General features: G+C 37.8%; 1 protein-coding gene across 1 annotated transcript; it reads right to left on the bottom strand.

Annotated features, from left to right (window-relative positions):
- Nucleotides 1-479: 479 nt before the first annotated feature.
- KT2/3 (potassium transport 2/3) lies at nt 480-8,468 on the bottom strand. The gene is made up of 11 exons (XM_021968859.2): nt 7,851-8,468; nt 6,981-7,199; nt 4,751-4,894; nt 4,595-4,652; nt 3,499-3,816; nt 3,081-3,320; nt 2,345-2,686; nt 2,048-2,236; nt 1,790-1,865; nt 1,143-1,709; nt 480-761 (listed from the first exon to the last, which is right to left on the bottom strand). The coding sequence occupies exons 1-11, from the start codon at nt 8,099-8,101 to the stop codon at nt 628-630; spliced, it is 2,538 nt and encodes an 845-aa protein (XP_021824551.1). The 5' UTR covers nt 8,102-8,468; the 3' UTR covers nt 480-627.
- Between the last annotated feature and the right edge of the window lie 13,700 nt (nt 8,469-22,168).

Raw genomic sequence — 22,168 nt, 5'->3', positions numbered from 1 at the left:
CTTATTTAGAATGGATACTGGAGTATACCACTCACAGCAATGCCAATAGAAAAGGCCGAAATGCCTTACTCATAATTGTATCCAATGAACAGTTCAACTTTATACAGAACTGTGAGACATCAAAGAGGCATGGGACATCTAGGAGATCACGTCACAGTTTGAAAGTCTTAGGATGGATGAATCTGAGACTATAGCTCACTGCTATACTAGATTCAGCTCCATATTGTGAATGCTTCCCATAATCGTGGTGAGAAGATATCTGCACCAAAGAGATTTGATCCCAAGAAAACTGCCAAGCAAGGTCATGTATCTCAACACTCTGAAGCTTCAACTGATTACGAGATAGACTAATTTTCTATGAAATGGGTTGTAATGCCTAAAAATTAATACTAAAGTTCTTTTTCCCAAACCTTGCACTAGGCTAGAGCCCGCCCTAGCCTTATGTATTACGTTGTGCATAAAAATTAAACTCAGACTCATAGTCTCACAAGAGGAACCCTTTGATTATGCAAGATTTAAGTGTACATTCTAAGAGGAATCTTTACAAGAGATTTGCATGAAGAAAAGTGCGATTCTTTCTTTCCTTCCTCAAGGTTAAGTATAATGCTTCAGGAGATTGAGGATTTTTCAGCTTTTGATAGACTTTGGGTCTTCAAATAGGAAAAGCTTGTCATTATCTCTAATCACTTCAATGGAGTCAATTTCTGCTCCTCCTTCATCAGTTACCAATACACATCTTGAATCAAATCCAAACTTTTCGCCTGTTTAAGATGATGAAAGATATTAGAAATTCTTACTACGTTCTTCAAATATATATTAATTCCAATTTGTGTAAAGAATTCTAAGCATCCATAGCCACCACAAAATCAAATATACACAGGATAAAATTTCAAAACTGCCTTAATCGCTTCGATAAGAAAAATGTGGTAAAAGATGCAATCTTTTAAAACAAGAAACATGCTATAGACTAAAATTTGTGCTACTAAAACTCTAAGGGTTTGTGTACTATCTGCACTGCATATATAAGCACTAATTTGTGAATAAATCATGCAGTATGTTACCATGTTCTGCTAGGTATCTTGGCTTTGAGAAAAGCCACAATCTTTTAGCAATTGATAAAGGCATAGTGTTAAGGAAAGTACCTGCAATGTTTTTGAGCTCCTCTACCGAATTAGGTAATCTAATTAGCCTACCAGCTTCCATGCAACATGTGTTTCTCCTCACTATAGGATGGCCTCTATATATGCTCACTCTTGGAAAGTTCACTCCATTGGATTTTCTCCAGTCAGGATTTTGCTTATCATCATTCCTCATCAAAGGCACTTCACTTAGTATAGTGTCTGGAACTGTAATCCGGTGTCCAACCTCTCGTTTTTGTAGCATTTCAGTCAAGGTTTCTGAAGGAAATGAGAAGTTGTGTGTATTGGCAACATCTGCTCCATTCATCACTAGCAAATTGACCATGTCTGCATTGTTTTCTTCCATGGCTATTTGTACTGCTGTTTTCCCAAGATGATTCTTTGCATCAACATTTAACTCATGCTTCAAGAGTTCCTTCGTCAAAGTCATGTCACTTCTCTTGGCAGCCGTGCATAGAAGATCACCATCCGTGTATGGATCGGATATGGCAGCGTAGTAATAGAGAATCCGGAATATGGAATGGTGCTTCGATGCAATAGCATCCCATAAAGCTGTGTTGCCATTTATGTCTGCCAATGTACAGATTAAAAGATGATGGGTTTAAGAACAGAACAGTACCAAGGAGATTGTGTTTATTATTTTTAATTACCTCTTACATGCACGTTACAACCATACTTGAGGAGTACCAAGACACATTCTTCATGCCCATTTGATGCTGCTACATGCTGATGCATTCAAAAGAAACAATTAGTCTTTTGAAATTAGAAAAAATGATGTATTAGCTCACTTTCTAAAGTAAAAAGGGAATTATCGTCTCCATATTGTTCTTCTTGTTCTGTTTTTTTTGTTCTTTGTTTTCGTCTGGCATTAACAAATAAACTAAATACTTGAGGCTAGAAAGGCATACCAAAGGAGTTCTTCCTTTGGAGTCTCCGATGTCTGGATCCAACTTTGCCTTGAGGAGCTCATCAAGAAGAGCAGCATTGCCTCTGCTGGCAACAGTCAGCAAGTTGAATGCCACGTTTGCGTCACCTTCTTCATCTCCACTCTCAGCCAATATTTCTCCAATTTTCAAATCCCTCAGCTTTTTGTGATGCTTCAATGGAACATATTGCAGATTGTAAGTCATTTCTTTCTTTTCCTTTTCTCAAAAGAAATAATAATGGAATTATTACAAAGAAGACGATTTAACATGTTCACCAACCTGTTTGAAGTTTTTAAGCATTTGTAGTTTGTCTTCTGGTTTCGTCTGCATTGCTTCAATCAGAGCAGTGGTTTTTAGTCTCAAGAGTTGTGACAGTGTTTTGGTTCGGTACGTGAAGCTTTGAGGCCTACAATAGAGGGCACCAACTTCTCTACAACAAAGTGCACCAACTTCTCCAAACATGTCTCCAGATTTCAAAGTCCCAGCAACTAGTTCTTTCTCCATGTCACAACCAATTATTTCCACTTCTCCAGAAACAATGATATAAACGTCATCCGGCACTTCATTTTGCAGCACAACATCTTCTCTAGGTGGTATGTACTCTGCCTTCATCTTTGCAACCTGATCATCAATGTGGTTTTATTGTTAAAAGACATCATCAGGGTTTTAAAATTTGTACAAATTCACACTCTATTCACAGTTTTATAATATGCATTAATTTGCAGTCCAACTATTTTAGCAAGAAATTGCACATCCACATCCAAAACTACATTACCAATAAATCCCTTATTTGAAAGAGATGCAAGAAAATTAAGTCTAAGCAGTTAGTAGTTTTGTCTCTGCAAAAATGTTTCCCAGTAAGTAATTGGTCTTTTCTTCTTCTTCTTCTTCTTCTTCTTCTTTATATAGCTATGTAATAATGATTTTGATTCTGGAACTGGGATCAGAGTGTGTGTTTCCCTTGAACAAAAGGAAAAAAAACAAGAAAAAGAAGAGAGAGTGTATGTTACCCTACCAGAAGTAGTAGTACTTCCCTTGAGATACCCTTGAAAAGATAAACTTTCACCACTGTTGGCAAAAACAAATGCTGGCAGATGCCTTTGGTGATCGATTTGGGTAGTTGTTCAATTATATGCTGCTGGTTCAAGCTCTCAGCCTTAAATCTCAAGCAAATATAAGCCAATATTTGGCCCTTCAACCGTGGAGGCAAGCGATTGCGGCACACAAAATTTGATGCTGCTTCAATGGTATTTCTCTGTACATTAAATCATTGATATACAATTTTAGACAGCATGTTATTGGTACGTCGAAAAAGTCATCATGCACGGCTCAGAGTGCAGTTTCCTTCGATAATAAGAAAAGGAGAACAAGATAATTTTTTTAGAGTGTCGGTCAATAACATGTCGTGCGTAGGTAGTTTGAAGAATACTTACAAATTCCATGGTTCGACGAGTGCCTTCGACTACTAAGTTTGTCATGTTGCCAATCAAGTAAGCAGTGAGGCCAAGGTTAAAGAGCATGTAGAAAATAATGAAGATCATTTCCATGGTGTTAACTGCATGCATATCGCCATAACCAACAGTGGTCATGGTGGTTATGGACCAGTACATAGCAGAAATGTATCGGATCCAAAGGCTTGTCTCTCTGAAATTTGGAATGACAGCTCCAATCCATGTCTTCCCTTGGTGTGGATATCGGTCTGCTAGCAGGTAGTAGAGGCATCCAGCACAGTGTATTGAAAACAGTGTCACCTGTATATAGGAAGCAAAATTGATCAATCTCTTAAATTAAATTGCATGCATGCTGTTTACGGCACCTCCTTTACAAAAAGAAAAACAAAAATTAGACTTTCAACCGGAATTTTTTTAAAATTGAGGTAACTTCTTATCAAGCACCTATATATCATGTGAGGGCCTTAAACATTCTTGTGGAGTAATCAACCAGTTTTAAATAAGAGTTTCTTAAATTCGAATTCCTCGCCCTCTATTCATAAAAAGGAATCTTCTAAGAAGTATTTGTTAAGATTCAGAGAGACATGTCATTGGCCCACTATTAACAACACAGATATTGTCCCCAACTTAACTACCTACAAAGCCCAGTAGGTGTGGGGTTTTATCACGAAATGCCTCGGTGATATTAGTAGTGGAACCATTCATTAGATTGTATTTTATTTAGTCAAGTTTAATGTGGGACTTATATTCTTCAACAATATTACTCGAGGATGTTTGAAGCCATTAGATTTTCATCAAATGAATTATAAGGTGATAATGACTTCTCATGTATTTTCCTAACACATGAGGAATAAAAAATTACGTAAATTACACACTAAAATTCCCAATTTAATGCTTGAAAAATCATGAATTAGATTATTAGGGGAGTAGGTAGCTGACTTAACTCCTACCTATTCATTCTCTCCCGTATCCCCGACTTCCCCAATTCATGACATCCCCATTACAACGAGTAAGTAAACATACCCAAGTGTAAATAAGTATATGCTGTAAAAAGGACTAGGTGCAAAATTTTACTTACTGACAAAAGTCTGGCGCATCTGACCCAAAAATAGCTAAACCTGATGTCCTTCTCAAGTCTGCCAAGGAAGATAATATAATGCATGCAAAATTGCAATTTGAGTCACAAAACATATCATGGAATTGGAGACAAGTGCACAAGGAATAGTATACCAACCTTGTGAAGAGTTGCTTTGCTCGTCTTATTCGCCAAAATCTGAGCAACCCTAAGAGAGAGTAAGAAACACCCAACTTGTTTTTGCCAAGTGTCTCAAATGGCAATGTTGATGCCACATCCATCAAAAACCAAGTTGAAAGGTACCTGTTAATTTAACAATAATTACTCATGTTTATGCCAAATCCATCATTTACCTCTTAATTAAAATGTAACAATCAATCAACACTAAATAACTAGAAAAAAAGAAAAAGGAACAATCGTGTCAGTCCCTTAAGGATAAAGTAATAATGCAAGAGGAGTATTATCCATGCACCCGAGGTCCTAGATTAAATTCCTCCTCCCTATTATCGTTTGTATATAAAAAAAAGATGAAGTAATAATTCAATTTCAGTAAAATATGAATACGATAGCGGAGAACGTACATTTTTAGGGTGGGAATTAGAAGAAGAAAAAAAGTAATCCAAATATGTATACTTCCTAAGCCAACAATAAGATTCAGTCTTCATTGCCTTCTATTCATCGTGGGCTTGTCAAGTTTGCTAATAGCCTACTACTATCTCGTTACAGTGACACCTCTTACCTGTAATTAGGTGTTATTAGGCGGAGGGTATGATCATTTCAAAGTTAAATTCCCTTCTTGAGTACATGCTTAATTTCCCTAAGACTGAATTAAGTACAGGGAGACATAGGAGCCATGAGATTTATATACGGGTGCCAATGTTTGAAATGACACGATAACACAGCTCGAATTCAACATAAATATTAAGCATAAAATGAATGGATTAATAGTGTAATAAGGAACAATTTAAGGGTGATTTTTGCCAATTTAGGAGAGAATTTTAATAATGCCCCATGAGTTTTAGTCTAATTACAATCAAACTCCACATGTTTCATTTATTTCACTTACACCCTCTAATGTTCATAATTTTAACACAAATCATGAGTTGACTATGTTTGTTAGATCCTATTATTTGAAAGTATTAAATTAAATCACTAAACATTTTAAAATTTTAAAAATAAACACTTAATTAAACATAAATTTGAAAACCAAACTTTAGAAAACATGATGACTTACACCCCCCTTCCCCTAAATCAAAATTAAATTAAACATGTTAAACTCATTTCAGATTTAAAATAGATAAACATTTAAGGTCCCTTAAAAATTTGTTTTTTATTTTTATATTTGAAGTAAGCTAAAAATACTGATAAACATTTGAAAATTAAAAAAATAAATAAATACTCTATTGAGAAAATAAAAATAAGATTAGAAACTAAAAATTAAAATAATTAAAACTACCAAAAAAATAAAATAAAAATAACCGGAACCATCCCCTCCCCATCTTAGCCACCACCAACTGAATCCTTATCCCATTCACCCAATCCCCTCACGATGATCCCACAACCACACCCACCATTCCCCAAGCCCCAAACCGAAGTTCCAACAGTGATGACAAATGATTTGTTTCCTTTTGTTTTAATTTTATTGGCTAAATAAAAAGTGTTTTTTTAATATTTAAATGACAGTAATGCCCTTTGGCTATTGGTGGCAGTTGACCTAAGATTAAATTTAATTTCAACAAGTGTATATTTCCAATTGGTAACGTGTTCACATTAGGAGGAGTTTCAAGAGCAAAAAATTATTGATGTGGTTTTAGTGACAAACCACACATCAATGTGAACATGTAATTAACATTAACAATAAAATAAACAAATATCACTCAAAAGTCATCCTCTCATCAAAATGAGTCGTGAGAAACTCTTATCGAACTTTCTTTTTTCCCACAAATAAAGTGAGAAATACCATCGCAATTGTTGTTGTGACAAACATTCCGGTCATAATAAAACAACCTGAAAGTAAAAAAGTAGGCCCTTTTTTTTCTCTTTTTTGTGTTTTTGCTTTTGGGTCTTTCAAGCTTTCACTTTTTTTGAGATAAGAATCTTGTAGTGGGGCAAAGTCTCAATCAAATTTGATATCCTGTTTGCAAATGCTTTAATATGAAGCACAGTAGTGCTTTTTATTTCAGCTAAATGTGCGTTTTGTGTTAAAGTTTTTAGCACAAGCGATATATGGCTAGATTAATATTTGTATGTCGGTGGCCGTCTCTTTAATTAAAATCCTATTTCATAGATACTTTCGTACTCCTCATGGACGTTTTGTAATACTGTTTTTAAAAATCATTTGCGATTTAATAGATGTAATTGAAATTGAACTAGAAGCCTAAGAACTAACCTTATAGCGATCTTTTTGGAGTCATGAACAAGTAACTGAGATCTTGGATCAATATATGCAACGAAGAATGTCAAGATGATATCGATGGCAAAAAATAGATCCACCACGTTGTCTGCTAGGTATAGTGGCTTGTATGAAGAGGAGTTGAGAAATGCCACCTCAAAGGGGTAAACCCATGCCGAGTATGCCACCAAAAGCACCATAAATGTCTCCCAACACCTTAATTGAAGGCCAAAAAATTAAAAACAATTGTTTTACTTAAACGTAAAAAATGAAATATCACATATTGAAATAGATGATTATTGTCGAAAAGCCCGATTATTTTGTTATACACAAACTAGTTGTTAGCTTAATTGTATTTCTCTTCTCAATATTGGAAGACATCTCAGAGTTTCTTTATAGTGTAGGCACATACGTTTATAAAATAAGAAAATAAAAAGAAGCTATGGTTAATTACATAATATTGTATATTAGTTAACTAATTAAGAGGTGAGATAAATAATTTAGTTTATTATAGTTTAGCTGCCTAAAATTGGTGATTAACCTCTAATTGCTAGCTTATGAGTTGGGCAAAACACTTAATTATTAGGTCTCATACCTGTTCATGTGCTCGTAGGGTAACTGATCCATGCATATTATATTACGTACTGACATTGATATATATATGTAATTTTGAATTTTGTACAAACAAAGATTTAAGATCAAGGGTCAAGTATTACATCTTCAGCCAGAAAAAAAATAATATAAAAAAAAGGGAGAAAAAGAAAGAGAAGGATATGAAGAAGAAATCACCAATTTTTCCATAGTTAATTAATTATGTATATAAAAAAAAAAAAGGTAAGATATTGTGGTTGTGTAGTACTATTGTACCTGTATCTTGAATCCATGGGGGAGATTATCCAGCCATTTGAGTGAATTGGAGTTTGGTTGTAGCTTGAAGCACCCAAAGGAGGAAGGATAAGCTTTGAAATGTTCCTTAAATTGAGATCCGACGACGGCGACGAAGAGGAGTACAAGTTTTCATCTTGACGATGATCTTGATCATCATGAGGTTGCTGCTGCTTCTGGGTATGAGCATGGGAGTGGCCATTTTGGGTTTTGCAGCTGCAAACCTTGTTCATGTTGTTGGAGGCAGCTTCTGAAGCTTGTGGGTGATATTGATCAAGAATATTATTGTATGGACTAAACTTGAATTAATATTCCATTAAAAATATTCTTGAATATCTTAATTGAACTCCAATATGAGTTCATTTGAAGACCAAAAGGGAAGTAGGGGGGTGGGGCTGAAGTTATTTCTGAAGCCATAGACATTGATGGAAGAAGTAGTAGTGGAGACAAGTATTGGCATCTGATTTTGATGAAATTATTGTGGATGTGGGAGATTGGAGAGTAGGTGGTGGTGGTCCTACCAATCAAACTGGTAGTACTAGTAGTGTTCTGCAATCTGATTAAGAGAGAGAGAGAGAGAGAGAGAGAGAGAGAGAGAGAGAGAGAGAGAGTCTACATGTGAATGAAATTGGTGGTATGGCACTTGAGTTGATTTATAATGCATGTTGATAACATCTCAAATAGAAGTGGGGTACGTACTATGTGGCCTTGTGTTTGCTTTACCACAAACCTTTTCTTCTCTCTCTCACTCTCTCTCGCCAACAATGTGGTTGGATTGGATGAATTATATAATGCCGGTTGATGTAACATAAATGGTTCTACGTATTGTTAGGCTTAAATGTCAAAATGATCCCTGTGTTTTATTGTGTTGGTCAATTTAGTTCATATATTTTTAATTTGGTAAATTTAGTCATTGTGTTTAGAATAATTAGCAAATATAATCCAATCCATTAAATTTTCTGTTAAATAAACATTATCCACTTTTTTTGTCTTTTAAAAACCTTTAAACCTTGTTAAAATCAATAAAAATTTGAATTAACTTAAAAATTCCCAATTAACATTATTTGATGGGTAGGACCACGGAGAAACTAAATTAGCATGTCCCCAATTGGGCCTAATACAAGTAAGTACCAGTCATAATTGAGTTAAAAAGACAATATCTTTGAAAACCCAAATAAGAAAACATTCTAAAATTTTAAGAAATTCCATTCTTTTGGCTTCCCTCAACTTTCTGACAAACTAAGCAGAGGTTTAAACGACTCATTACAAAAGTGGCTGGGAGGTGGCTTGGGGGATCAGGGCATTGAGGTGTGGGTGGGGAAAGTGGCTAGGAGGTTATACTAAATAGTTGGGTTCTCTCGGGGGCATGACTCTATGGTACGGTTGAGGTTCATGATCAATCCATAGAGGCAAGTGAGTGTACAATAAAGAATCTTAACCTTCAGTAAAGAGGGAGAATGCTATGACGATATGACTTAGAAGGCTTTGGCTAAAGCATTGAGCCGAATCGAGAATGATGATTGTAATCGTGCTCTTATGAGTCATATAAGCTGATTCACATTAGGGGGCTTGACATGAATTCTGTGATCAAGAGAATTGAGATAGAGAAAGACTGTATTATATTGTAATTTCAACTGAATAGGCTCTCAACCTCATTCTATCTTGGCTTGGGTAACTGTGATATGTTGCTAAACGTCACTCACGGTTTGTGGTAGCCCTGAGGACACACCACAATCAAGTCCTCATAAAGGGAGAATTAAAATTGGGTTTTAATTCACAATCGATCAATAAAGAGTTTTGGATCGCCCACTACCTTGCCAATTAGAATCTAATGGATCGCACCCCGATAAGGTTGGATTGAAGGAAAAATAATGATGAGCATTGACTTATTAATTTAACAGAGATTAAATTAATTAAGAGAATGTGGAAAAAAAGGATAATTTGGACCTAAACTATAAAACCGGTTTCAAGGCCTATTGGGCTAGTTATGACATGTGGGCATAGTAGGATGACCATATGAGCCCAAGAGGCCCAATAAAGACCCATGACTGGTTTTACCTAGAGGGAGACTTAGCTCTCCTTCATGTAGGGCTATATACATCCTTTGCCTCTTTGGAGAGTGGGTTTTTGTGCTATTTGTGTGAAGAGGAAGATAACCATCAAGCTCTCCTCTTCCATAGTCAAAACCGGCCACCCCTTAAGAGAGTTCACTAGCATTAACTCATCTCAAAGTTTCACTCATCTTTTTCATTACTTCCTTGGTGTGGTGAACTTAGAGGTCTCACATTTGTGAGGCTATTTCTTGAGAACCAAAGGAGAAGGCCCTCGCTTGGGTGATAGACCTTGAGATTCCTCAAGGTGGTGCTTCAAAGGTAAAAGTTCTCATCTCTCATTAAAGTGCAGAGGTAGAGAAAGTTATGGAACTGTTGGTTGCGCAAATCTCACGGCTTGGGGTTCCGGGGCGAGGGGAGGTGCGTTAACACGTGGCTTCTTGATTTTGGATGCGGTACGGTTGTGCGCAGGCGTGCTAGCACGGTCTACCGTGCGTCGAGATATGGTTTGGATAAAATGGTTAAGTGGTGCGCCTGTTTGAATTCGACTTCTAATCAAACGATTGTGGCCGAGAGAGGAACTGATCTCGGCCGTCAGGTTCACGGCCTGAGCTACAAGGCCGTTTAGTGGTGGTGTTGATGGTGGATCTTGGGCGTTGCTCCGGCGCGTTGCTCAGGGAGCGACGATCGTATGATATATGGGATGAATGAAAGAGTAACAGAGATGGTGCTCCGACGCCTTGAAAATCAAGGGTCGTATGATATATTGATGAACGGATTTTCCTTACGAACTAACACTACTCCTAGGAAAGCAAGTAAAGGTATTGAAAGTGCATTACAGGAAAATATAATTTGCTCCGTGGGAGGCTTTTGTTTGGTGTTTGAACCCTTTGAATGTAGCTTGAACTTGGTATTTATAGGAAGAGTTCTTGGAGGAGTAATCGAGGCTGAAAATCTGCATGGTGGAGCCTGATCAAAGCAAGTGGGTAGTCCAATCGACATTTGGGATCGTGAAGCATGGTGGTGTGACCCCATGAATCTTGGTAAATCTCGACCGCCGCCCTGATCGTGGGTTCTGCACTTCTGGTCGTGGGGACGCATTTAATGCCCTTGTTTGGTGGTTGGTGATCTGACCTCAATTTGTAAGAATGTTTGTAAGTATGTTGGCGCCTAACCACTCTGATTTCTATCACCAAATCCTGACTTGAGTCACTTCCCTTCTTCTCTCGTGCATTAAATGCCCTCTTGCGGCTAGTGGATTTGCTAGTCAGAGGCGTTACTTCATTAAATGAGGCGTGAGGCCTTGCTGTCATGTGACGATTTGACTCTTAATATCTTCGGCCTTGTCCCCTTCGTCCCTCGGCCTCGGCCTGTCGATATCGTGTTTGCAAGGCCGAGATGACTATGCCTTCGCAACTTTTCCTTTGTTTTGAGGAAGGCAAAAGTGCTGCGTTTTGGATTGCGAACAGGTGCTGAGGCCGAGGGGGAAGACCCCTTTGGTCAGTGTACGACCGTGACTTATCAGGCACAAACAGGAACACTTAACACGTAGTTTAATGATGAAAAGTTTTGATTTAAAGCTCAATCTTTCTTAAATAGCTTTTGTTGCTTAAATGAATAGTTAATCTAGGTTGTGGCTTAAATGAATTTTTCAAAATATAGCACATTTCCTTCACTCTCTCCCTTGTAAGTCCCAAGGAAAAACTCCAAACTCAATAGATGGGGGATAAGGAAGAAGTTTCATTGCCCCTCCTCCCCATCCTATCTTATTTACATTTTCTTTTGAGTTAGTGATTAAGTCCACTAGAGCGTATTGAATAAAAAGCCCAATGTGGTGATTTCTTCTAAGCAATGCTTATATTGAAGTTCCCCATAAGCTTTTTCGGGCTATGTTCTCAATCAAATCATTCTCCTAAAACTGCTGATGTTTCCTAAATTTGGTTATACATCGTATTTGATGGAGTTTGGTGTAAATCACCCAATTAATATTTGTCAGGGTTGTTGTTTTGGTGTAATTGTTCACTCTTTTGCTAAAGGATTCTCTCTTATGATTTTATAAAAGCATCTCCTTCTCTCATTTCTCTCTAGGGTTTTTAGTTGTGGAAGTTCAAGGAGAAAGAAAGAGTTGCTAGCACTACTAGCTCCCCTTGTGTCTCATCTTCCTTTCAAAATCAAGCTTGATGTGGAGACATTGGAGGTTAGTTCTTTGCAACTAAAAGGACAAAGTGAATCCAACCACCAAACCTTGGTGGAAGACTTGAGTAAGACTCAAGTTGGGCTTCAAGGGTGAGTTCCTCTTCATCATTCTCTCTTTGCTTTCTTGTAAAATTGTTTTTCTATGCACATCAACCACTTGAACCTTAAGATCCTTCGAAATATTTTGTTTTTAGGCTCTAGGATTTTCTTTAATGTCTTCTGTTGCATAATATATGAATTTTGTTATCTAGATACCTAAATGAACATAAGTTTTTGCGAAAAAACACCATTTTTCCTTCATAGGGTTCATTTAGGCTCGTAGATTGCTTTAGGGTTTTGGCTATATTTGGTTTGTAGGCTTTGTTTGAGATTATGCTTAATTGTTGTGATGTAGGCTAGTAGTTTTATTGTGGTTGTTGTCTACTCTTATTTTGTTTTTTTAGTTTGTTGTCCTCTTGGGATTGTTGCTTTACATATCATGTTGATGTATTTGCTTGTATTGTTGAAGTTTATCTTTAATTTTTTTTTAAAAAACTTCGTATATTAATTCGATGAAATTTACATATTAGAATTAAATGCAAACCAAACAAAACTACATTAAAATTTTCTAAATTAAAATAATAAGTACGTCGCCTTTTTATTTATATAAAAAAAAAAATGCCAAAGTAGTAAATTAGTAAATACATTACCTAAAATGTAATTTAGTTATATAAAAAAAAAGCTTTTTATCACAAATGGTCCTTCAGGTTTGCGAAATTATCACCTTTCTTCCCTAAGGTATTTTTGTGACACTAATGGTCCTTAACGTTACCCTCCACACATCAAAATGGTCCTTGCCGTTAGCTTCCGTTAAATTTTATGTTAAATTGATGACGTGACACATATGTGGAGCCTACACATACAATAGTATATAGCCACATGGCTTTAAATAAAATATATAACATTTTTTAAAACTTAAAATCCATATAAAAAATTTAAAAAGAAAATTAAGTCTTTTTATAAATAAAAAAAATATTAAAACTAAAAAACTAAAAATCTTGCAGCCATCCCCTCATCGCAGACCCACTCATCAAGCACCTTAAGCCAAGGAATTCCAAGAGCTCCAAGTGTTCAAGAAGGAAATGGCCTCTCGATTGGCGGATTTTGAAGCCAAAGAGTTGAACTTTAACTTGGTGATGAGAACTAAAGCCAAGGAATTGCAGGGCATTGTATAGGAGGTTGAGCCAAACAAACAAACATTGATTGAAGAATATGACAGATAGATGAAATCCAACGAGCAGAAACTTGGTTCGATTCAGAAATTAGTGCTGGAGTACTCGAATGCATTTGAATCGAAAATAAAAGATTGTAATTTGCTTGAGAGTGGGTCTGCGATGGGGGGAGGGGCGCTGGGAGAGGGAGAACGCAGAGGATGGCTGTAGGTTTTTTAGTTTTTTTATTTATAAAAAGACTTAATTTTCTTTTAAAATTTTTTAATATGGATTTTAAGTTTTAAAATATTTTAAATATATTTAATATTTTATTTAAAGCCTCATAGTTCTATACCATTGGATGTGTGGGCGCCACATATGTGTCATATCATCAATTTAACAGAAAATTTGACGGAAGCTAACGGCAAGGACCATTTTGATGTATGGAGGGTAACGTTAAGGACCATTAGTGTCACAAAAAAACCTTAGGGACGAAAAGTGATAATTTCACAAACCTGAAGGACTATTTGTGATAAAAAGCCAAAAAAAAATTGTGATATGCATATGTGCCTTCGTGATGGATGGTGGTAAGTCACTTCATCACAACTACAAAGACCAAAATTTTTATTTAGCCTTAGTGGGCTAAGGTTATTAAACATAGGGAAATTTGTATAAATACCACCTAAACTTTTAGGCATGTATCACGCCCCAGACCCGGGGGTCGGCGGAAACCCTGCACCCAGTGCGTGAGAAAGTAAAATAAAATAAAAAGAAGCCGAAACATGGGTTTAAAATAAACTTCTCTTATAAAAATAGATCCAAAATTTTACAACTTAACAATAAATAAATAAAGCTTTATCACTCTCATCTAATTCAGCCTCAACTGATTTAGTCCTTGTCTTACCCACTAATTCATCTGAAAAATTAAACAGGGTGAGGGATGAGCAACCACCGCTCAATGAGTATATTATGTAATATGCCAGTCAAGCAATGCCGTTTTACACACTCTAGAAAATATCATGAAAAGATACACTAATCCAGATCATATCACATCATCCCTTCATATCTCGGTTATCTTTCATAGCATGTAACCAACCACGTGACCCCTATTGGCCTCACTGCCCTATGTCCCCGTGTGGTACATCTATCCCTCTGATACTCCAACATTGAAGTTCTCATGTTCCATGAATAATACATACTTCATAAATATTCCAATCAATATATATATATATATATATATATATATATATATATATACAGTTATTCTCTTATCCGGATGTCCGCACGTTATTATCGTCCGGATCCTATTGTAAACAGGCAGGAAAACAGAGAGGGGTAGTACAAAATACACTGCGTCCGCACGATAATAACGTCCGGATGTCCGCATAAGAGAATTTCTGTATATATATATATATATATATATATATAGTGTGAAAGATTGCACCAAATTAGACATGCTTGACTTGAAATAGAGAGATATTTGTAAATAGAACAAATCCACGATAATTCATGGTTTTCATATTTTATCACAAAATAAGAACCTTTAGAACACATTACATAAACCACTCACCTCGATAATGAGAGCCCTTAAAATAAATTGGCAAGACAACCCATCTACCTATCTTCATGTACTATCACCCAAACCAAGCTCCAAGAGTTTCATCACCACTCTATCTCCTTCTTTCTAATTTTTCATGTTTTGAAACTATAAGGTAATGCTCCTATTTATAGTGTGTACAGGGATAAGATAAAATTCAATATTAAAAGATTAAGAACATCCAAGTTTATCCAAAAGATAAATATCTTAAAATGATAATATCGTCCAAGTTTATTCAAAAGATAAATATCTTCTTTTATCCGTTTAAAATACGGGTTTTCACAGCATGTGCGAAATTAGCACTTGAACTTTTAATTTCTACCATAAACCACCTGCACTTTATATGGTGTTGCAATGTAACACTTACGTCTAACTCCGTTAAACTTTTTGTTAAATGTAATGGCATTTCGGTCATTTTTTTATAACTAAAAAATTTAGAGTTTCTAAAAGTAATAGAATTATAAATATTTTTTTTATTCTTCTTCGGTGGAGAGAGAGAGAGAGAGAGAGAGAGAGAGAGAGAGAGAGAGAGAGAGAGAGAGAGAGAGAGAGAGAGAGAAGGGGGAGAGATGGAAGTTGAAGACATTGCAAAGGGTGGGGGACGGGGGCCATGGCAATGCAGCATAATTGGAGTTGGAAGGGGCTAGTGAGGTTATGATTTTTATTTATTTTTTAATTATTAGTTTAATAACATGATTATGTTCGTTTTAATAAATTTAAATTTTATTGTTATAGGGAATTGTTTGAAATGCCATTAAAAGTTCAAGTGGTTAATAGTAGAAATTAAAAGTTCAGGTGGAATCACACACAAGTCTAAAAATTCAAATGGAATTTAAGTAAATTTCCCTTAAACAAAACACTACTTGAACAAACCCATTCCTTGAAAAAAAAACCAAAATTCTGTTAGATAAAAGTTTAGGGAACTCACATGCTTCAATTACCCGTACCCGCTCTTCTTCCTCCATCCAATAACCAAATCAAGTTTCCAACCAAACCCGTATTTATAGACTTTAATCAATTAGATCAAAACCCACTGGGCTTTTCCCTTGATTTCTTCACTTTGCTGAAGCATTTTCCAAACGAGAATTTGAGAGGTGGTCTGGCCTCAACTTCCATCTATCTAGGTTCAAGTGACTGAAAAAGAGAGAAGCTAAATAGAGGGCAATGGAACTTCATTGGACCAAAACGCTGTCTCCTCTTCTTTGATCTTTCAAAGACGTTTCACTTCAATCCTCTCATATTAAATTTAATCCATTCAGATAAAAAATATATAAAAACAATAATTTTTTCTTGGTTATCTAGATAAACAATAGAGTCAAACAACCCACCAATTATATATGAATATGTTTCCCTTTTTTCGGCCGACATGACAGATGGAATGATTTTTTGGTCAATTTTTTTTTTTCAAGATGCTTAGACGTGCCACCGCCAAGTCACCGAATGGCTTGGATGGAAAGGGTTCGATGGATGTGTTGTGCTTCTAACGTCTGAGCAAACTATTAATCGCCAAACAAGGAACCTCCTCTAGGCCTAGGCTATTTCACTTCCTCGGATTCGAGGATGTTTAGGCTTCATGGGTGAATTTATGCAATTGAATTAAAATGTAACTAATGACAATAAAATAAAGTGCGAAATTAAGATCAAAGCAACAGTAAACAAAAATTAAAGCACGTACGACAAGAACGATAAACTAAATTAAACTTAATAAAAATTCGATAACAATGAAAAGTAAAGCATTTCAAATAAATTTGAATTTGAATGCAATGTAATTTTAATTGAAAGAAATTAAACTTACACTAAGAAAATGAAGAATTGGTCTAGTTTACGTGCTTGAAAGGTAAAATTCTAAGTCTAGGAAAAGAAAAGTGCGAGATGAGAAATACGTTTATGTGTTTGATGATGCATGTCCTTTCTCCCTTCATCTGATGAGGTTTATATTAGGCATTCGTCAGCCCATGGGTTGGCCATTAAATGGCCCGGGGTCAACTCTTTTGAAATTCCTTCCTCTTGAGGCCTCCAAAATCGGTAGGATCAGATTGATGGAGATCGTTTGATTGCTTTCCTTTTGTAGGTTCCGTCATGTGCATGAAATCCTTCGAAAATCTTGGGTTCGAATATGTGGCTTAGGCTTGGACCTCCGAGACTTTAGCTTGACATTCGGCGAAACCTTATGACCTCCGAATTACAATCCACCAAGGTGAGTGGCATGGTTCATTGTCTTGACAAAGATAAATGTATGATTTATCATTTGCTAAATTATTGAAATGCCCCCTGTAACTCAATTTCAGTCTCAATTTCCCCCCTAAAACTCTAAGTGTCTCACTTTCCCCCCTGAAACTCCATATATTGTCTCACTTTGCTTATATTCCATCCAGCCCTAACAGAAGTCGAAAATTGAGGAAACAATGATGGGGACGTTGTTGAGTGAGACTCTGGGGTCGTAGGCCAAAGTGGTGACGGAGAGAGAGCGGTTAGAGAGTAAAGTTGAGATCTTGGCGCCGAAAGGCAGGGACTTAAGGGATCGGAGAGAGAAATAAAATGGGATGATGTGGAATTGCAAGAGGTTTAGCGGTGGCTGACCGGAGTGAGAGAAGGTGGCGTCGGTGGGGGCGAAGATGGTGAGAGAAGGAGACTGGGAGAGGAGGAGGGTTTGAGAGACGAGGTCGAGGGTCAGAGCCATAGAGGTGTAGGCGAAATCTGAGAGGATTTCGGCGGTGTTGACGAGGGTTTGGGTGGGGAGGGCGGAGGAGAGAGAGAGAGAACTGAGAGGACGATGAGAGAGAGAAGGAGTTGGGCTGCCGCCATTGTTGGAGGTTGTTCTTCGTTTCTTGGAGTTTGGAGAGGGGTTTGGTTTTGCAAATGAGTTTGGGTGTAGTTGCAGATTCAGAGAGTATCTAAATTTGTAAGGGGAGGTTGTTTTTGGTGGGTTAAGATTTGACGACTTCTGTTAGGGCGGGATGGAATATAGGCAAAGTGAGACAATATATGGAGTTTTAGGGGGGAAAGTGAGACACTTAGAGTTTCAGGGGGGAAACTGAGACTGAAATTGAGTTACAGAGGGCATTTTAATAATTTAGCCTTTATCATTTTTATTTATGAACCACAAGACCACTTTATATATTCATACACTATATGATGCATGCATGCCATTTTTATATAATTTTATACAAGATGTTTGTTTTATTATTATTATTTTTTAGAAAAGGGGGATTTCGTTAAATCATCAAGAAACCATTACATTAAATTTTTTATGATGAAAACCCGGACAAAACCTTAGAGGAGGAAAAAGTGTCACACATGCCACATACTATAAAAGACTCAAAAATCAACAAAACTATCAAGACAGTCCTCACAGAGACAGTCTCGTAACCAAGGGGGTGGCTCATCAAACTAAAAAGAAAGATCCTCCTGACTAAGACTAAACGCGCAACGCGATCTGCAACACCGTTAGCAGTCGGGGGGACATAGTGAACAGAACATGGCGACAACAAGAGCAAGAATGATGCATCAATTGCTGCATAACATACCCCATCCTTGAGAATCAATTGGGTTGCAGATAAAAAGTGAGTCTCAATAATCAAGAGCAAGAAGGACGCATCAATTGCAAAAGAAATCCCAGTGTTGGTATGGACAGCAAGTTGGAGGAGCACGCATCAATTAGCGCATATAATTCAATGGCCACTATGGACAGCAAGTTGGAGGAGCACGCAATGCAACCGCTTCATAGATACTGTTGGAGCAGAAATTCTTACAATAAGAATAGTTTCCACAGGTTCTTGGCTTTACTCCGCACTCAGGATTGATGAGTCTCCAAGCAACACTCCTCCAAAATCAAATGAGTGAGGGTTGGGTACCTGCAAAAGATACTCCGACGCTCAAGTCAATTTCTGTATGTATTTTGGTGCTTCAATTAATTGGAAAATCGTCCCCTCATCTGGTTGTGAAGCTTTGCATTTATACCTGATGCCAGCCTTGGGATGCAAGCTTCACTAAAACCGTCTTATGTCCACGAACCCACCAATTGAGAGTTGTGCGTTACCGACTCCTAACTGTGTTCATGTTATCTCTCGATTCATGCGGGTTGGGGAGTGCGGGCGTTTGAACATACCCACCAACCCACGTCGGGTCGCTTGTGTACGAAACCATATGGGATAATGCTCCTGTGAACCCACGTTGAGTGGTGCATATCCGAACCCGTGTTGGGCGGTGCACATCCGGACTCGTATTGGGTTTGCGCGCATGCGAACTGGTATTGGGCCAATGCCCATATGAACTTTCGTTGGGCTTATGCGCATATGAACTCACATTGGATTGACGCCAATCTGAGCTTGTGTTTCACATATGCGAACCCGCATTTGAGCCAATGCCCATCCAAGACTATGTTGGGTTGTGCCTCAATCCGATCCCGTGACGTGGCGGATCGGTACGGAATTATTCCGCTCCCACATTGCCCCCTTTTTTCCTCTTGCCCCTCGTGCCTAGCATGTGGGTTGAGGGAAAAACTCAACTTATCTCACACTCTCTTTGGGAAATTATCCTTGCCCTCTTAGACCGTTGGACAAACGCTTGTGTCTAACTTGTCAACCAACAGGACAGCAACGACAGTCACCAATCTCATGAAAGATCACTAGGGTACATGCATATCTACGTGAATAGTGTGTAGTGTGTCAGATTCAACAAGACAAGAAGTCCTATTTAACTACTATCGAAAATGGGGAGGTCACTTTCTCTTGAGTATAGGCATGGGCATACTTGAATAAGTAACAGCTGGCAATATAGAAAGGATCCTACTTCAGTTCTAGCAAGTGCATGCCAATCACTTTGACAAGATGTCACATATTATAACCTACCATGCACTCAAGGGGTCTCCAAAAAATAATGGATTTCCATGACCTGACAATTTAGCTTTTCGAAACTTGCTCCTGACATAAATTTAGTACTCCTCCTTCTCCTTTAGAATTTTGCACTTCCCTCTTCACTTATAAGAGAAGGTGAATATACTGCAGAGGCAACATGAGTGAAAACAAAAGAAAAGGGAAAGAGAAAAATGGGGGAAAGGAGAAGAGGGAAGACCACCCATAATCTGCGTTGGCTCCTTGCTTAATCGCGTGTCAACGATGCTTAGGTAATTTTCTGTGGCTGGTCTGTTAAACAGGTCCACACCCGAGTAGTGCTTTCCTTCTACAACTTGCACTCTGCCAGATCTACCACCAACAGCCCCTCTTCTTTGAGGTTTCCTTCATCACCAATAACTTCTTTGTCCAGGTATCAACTAAGTGTGCAATAGTCCATGCACTTTTATTCACACTAACTCAATAGCGATGGGCGTGTATATCTATATGTTTATGTGCTTGTATTCAAGTAAAGAACATAGCATACATGCAAGAGACATGGCGCATGTGTATACATTATTATTCGTATATATATTATATGTTGATAGCGGTAAGTAGGTATTAGTACTTTGTAGTTTTGCATGTGCATATATCATCAATATACATACACGTTCCCTGGATTGCTATATATGTATATCTGCATATATGAACAAAAGTCTGTGCTCGGCAAATGTTAGTACAAATCTATGCACGATATGCGCATTATGTATAATATACATATACATACCTATATAATAATTCTGACGTAGAACTTACGTTGATATCTACTACACAGTGTGCGTTGTACCCACCATCAGTACTTCCCAAAACACACAGAATGGTCTGCTAAAGGCTGAAGCTACTGACGGCAAAGCAACCCACATAAATACTTGGTGTTAAACACCTACAGACTTACAAAATTAATAAAGAAGATGAAGTTGACGTGAACACTACTCAACTTATTTAATTATAATATGTTCTAGGTGCACTTGACTTAGTAGAATTATAAACTAAGGTCAATTGATATATGCATACTGTGCATTTTCCTAATGTGTAGTTAACCCGTACGTGCGAATGCTATGGTTGACTTCTGATTATTTTATTTCTGACTTCTCAGGAGATTTACTCACCTCTAGGGTTGTGTTTTGACTAAGCTGAACCCCCTCAAGTCTTACTTATCCAGCTTGGGTTGCGTCGATCTCTGAACCCAACTCGAATTCAAATTGACTTTGCGGTACGCACCCCCTTCTCAAGTTACCTCTTTCATTCAACTTTCGTTTCACCTGCTTGCCTTCTAATTACTTCGATGCCGAGACTTAACCTTTGGGCGAAGTCAAAGGTGGGACATCCCTCGAAGCCTGAGATAAATAAAATGCGGGAGAAATTCCGCATTCCTGATGATGTTACTATTGGTCGAATACCTAAGGGAGCGGATATGTACACAGGGGTTGGAATCCCGAAGGGAGCCTTGGTGCTCTCACCATCTCACCTAGAGTTTATTAGGTTTCCGCTTCACCCCTTATTTCATCTTGTGTTGAATTCTTTGAACCTCCACCCTATGCAATTAAATCCAAATTCATACTTACTGATCAGTGGTATGCTAGCAGTTGGCCTCAAATGGGGGGTGTCACTAGGCTTCCTAGATTTCTTTTACCACCATTATGTTGCCACGGTTAGATGTGAGACTGAGTATTTCTACCTAACCCCTCGACCTAATCGCAAATTTTTTGGCTACAAACCATCTTCCGCGAAAGATTGGAAGACCCGACCCTTGATGATTACTGGGAATTGGGCGGCCCCTGAGATGTCTTGTGTTTCTATTCCTTCATCATTCGGGCCCGAACCTGGTATTCTTGATTATGTCTATTCCACTAATACTGATTCTGATATGACTTTCCAGAGGAAGCTTATTGAATGGTTCCTTTGTTTTGCAGTGCCCAACCCAACCCGTTCGGAGATCGTTCTTGCTCACCAGCGGATTCAGTGGTTGAACCGCCACTTGGTGGGTCGAGATTGGGATGTTCAGCACTTCCTCGATCCCAGCACACTTCTTCGTATTTCTCAAGATCGAGATAGCATCATTTATCGATCTTATCTCAGGGTTGATCTTAGTGCGGATCTGCATGAGACAGAACTAGTAGGCCACATAGTCAGCTTTGATCGAGATCTCCAATTCGAGGAGGATTCTTCACACCGCATTCGAAGGAGTTACGCAGAGAGACAGGCTCAGGAGGAAGAAGATAGCGGTGGTTACTCCCCTGACGAATCCGAGCTGTCCGATATGTCGGGCCCATTACCCAACCCGTCAAAACGTGCTTCTCGGCCAGGTCCAGGGCAGAGACCATCCTTTGATCAACATACAAAGAGGTCCAAGCGTGTTCCAAATGCTGGGTTG

Source organism: Prunus avium, chromosome 1 (assembly GCF_965620075.1).
Source record: "Prunus avium chromosome 1, drPruAviu1.hap1.1, whole genome shotgun sequence".
Lineage (NCBI taxonomy): Eukaryota > Viridiplantae > Streptophyta > Magnoliopsida > Rosales > Rosaceae > Prunus > Prunus avium.
This window is presented reverse-complemented; position numbering and strand designations above follow the sequence as displayed.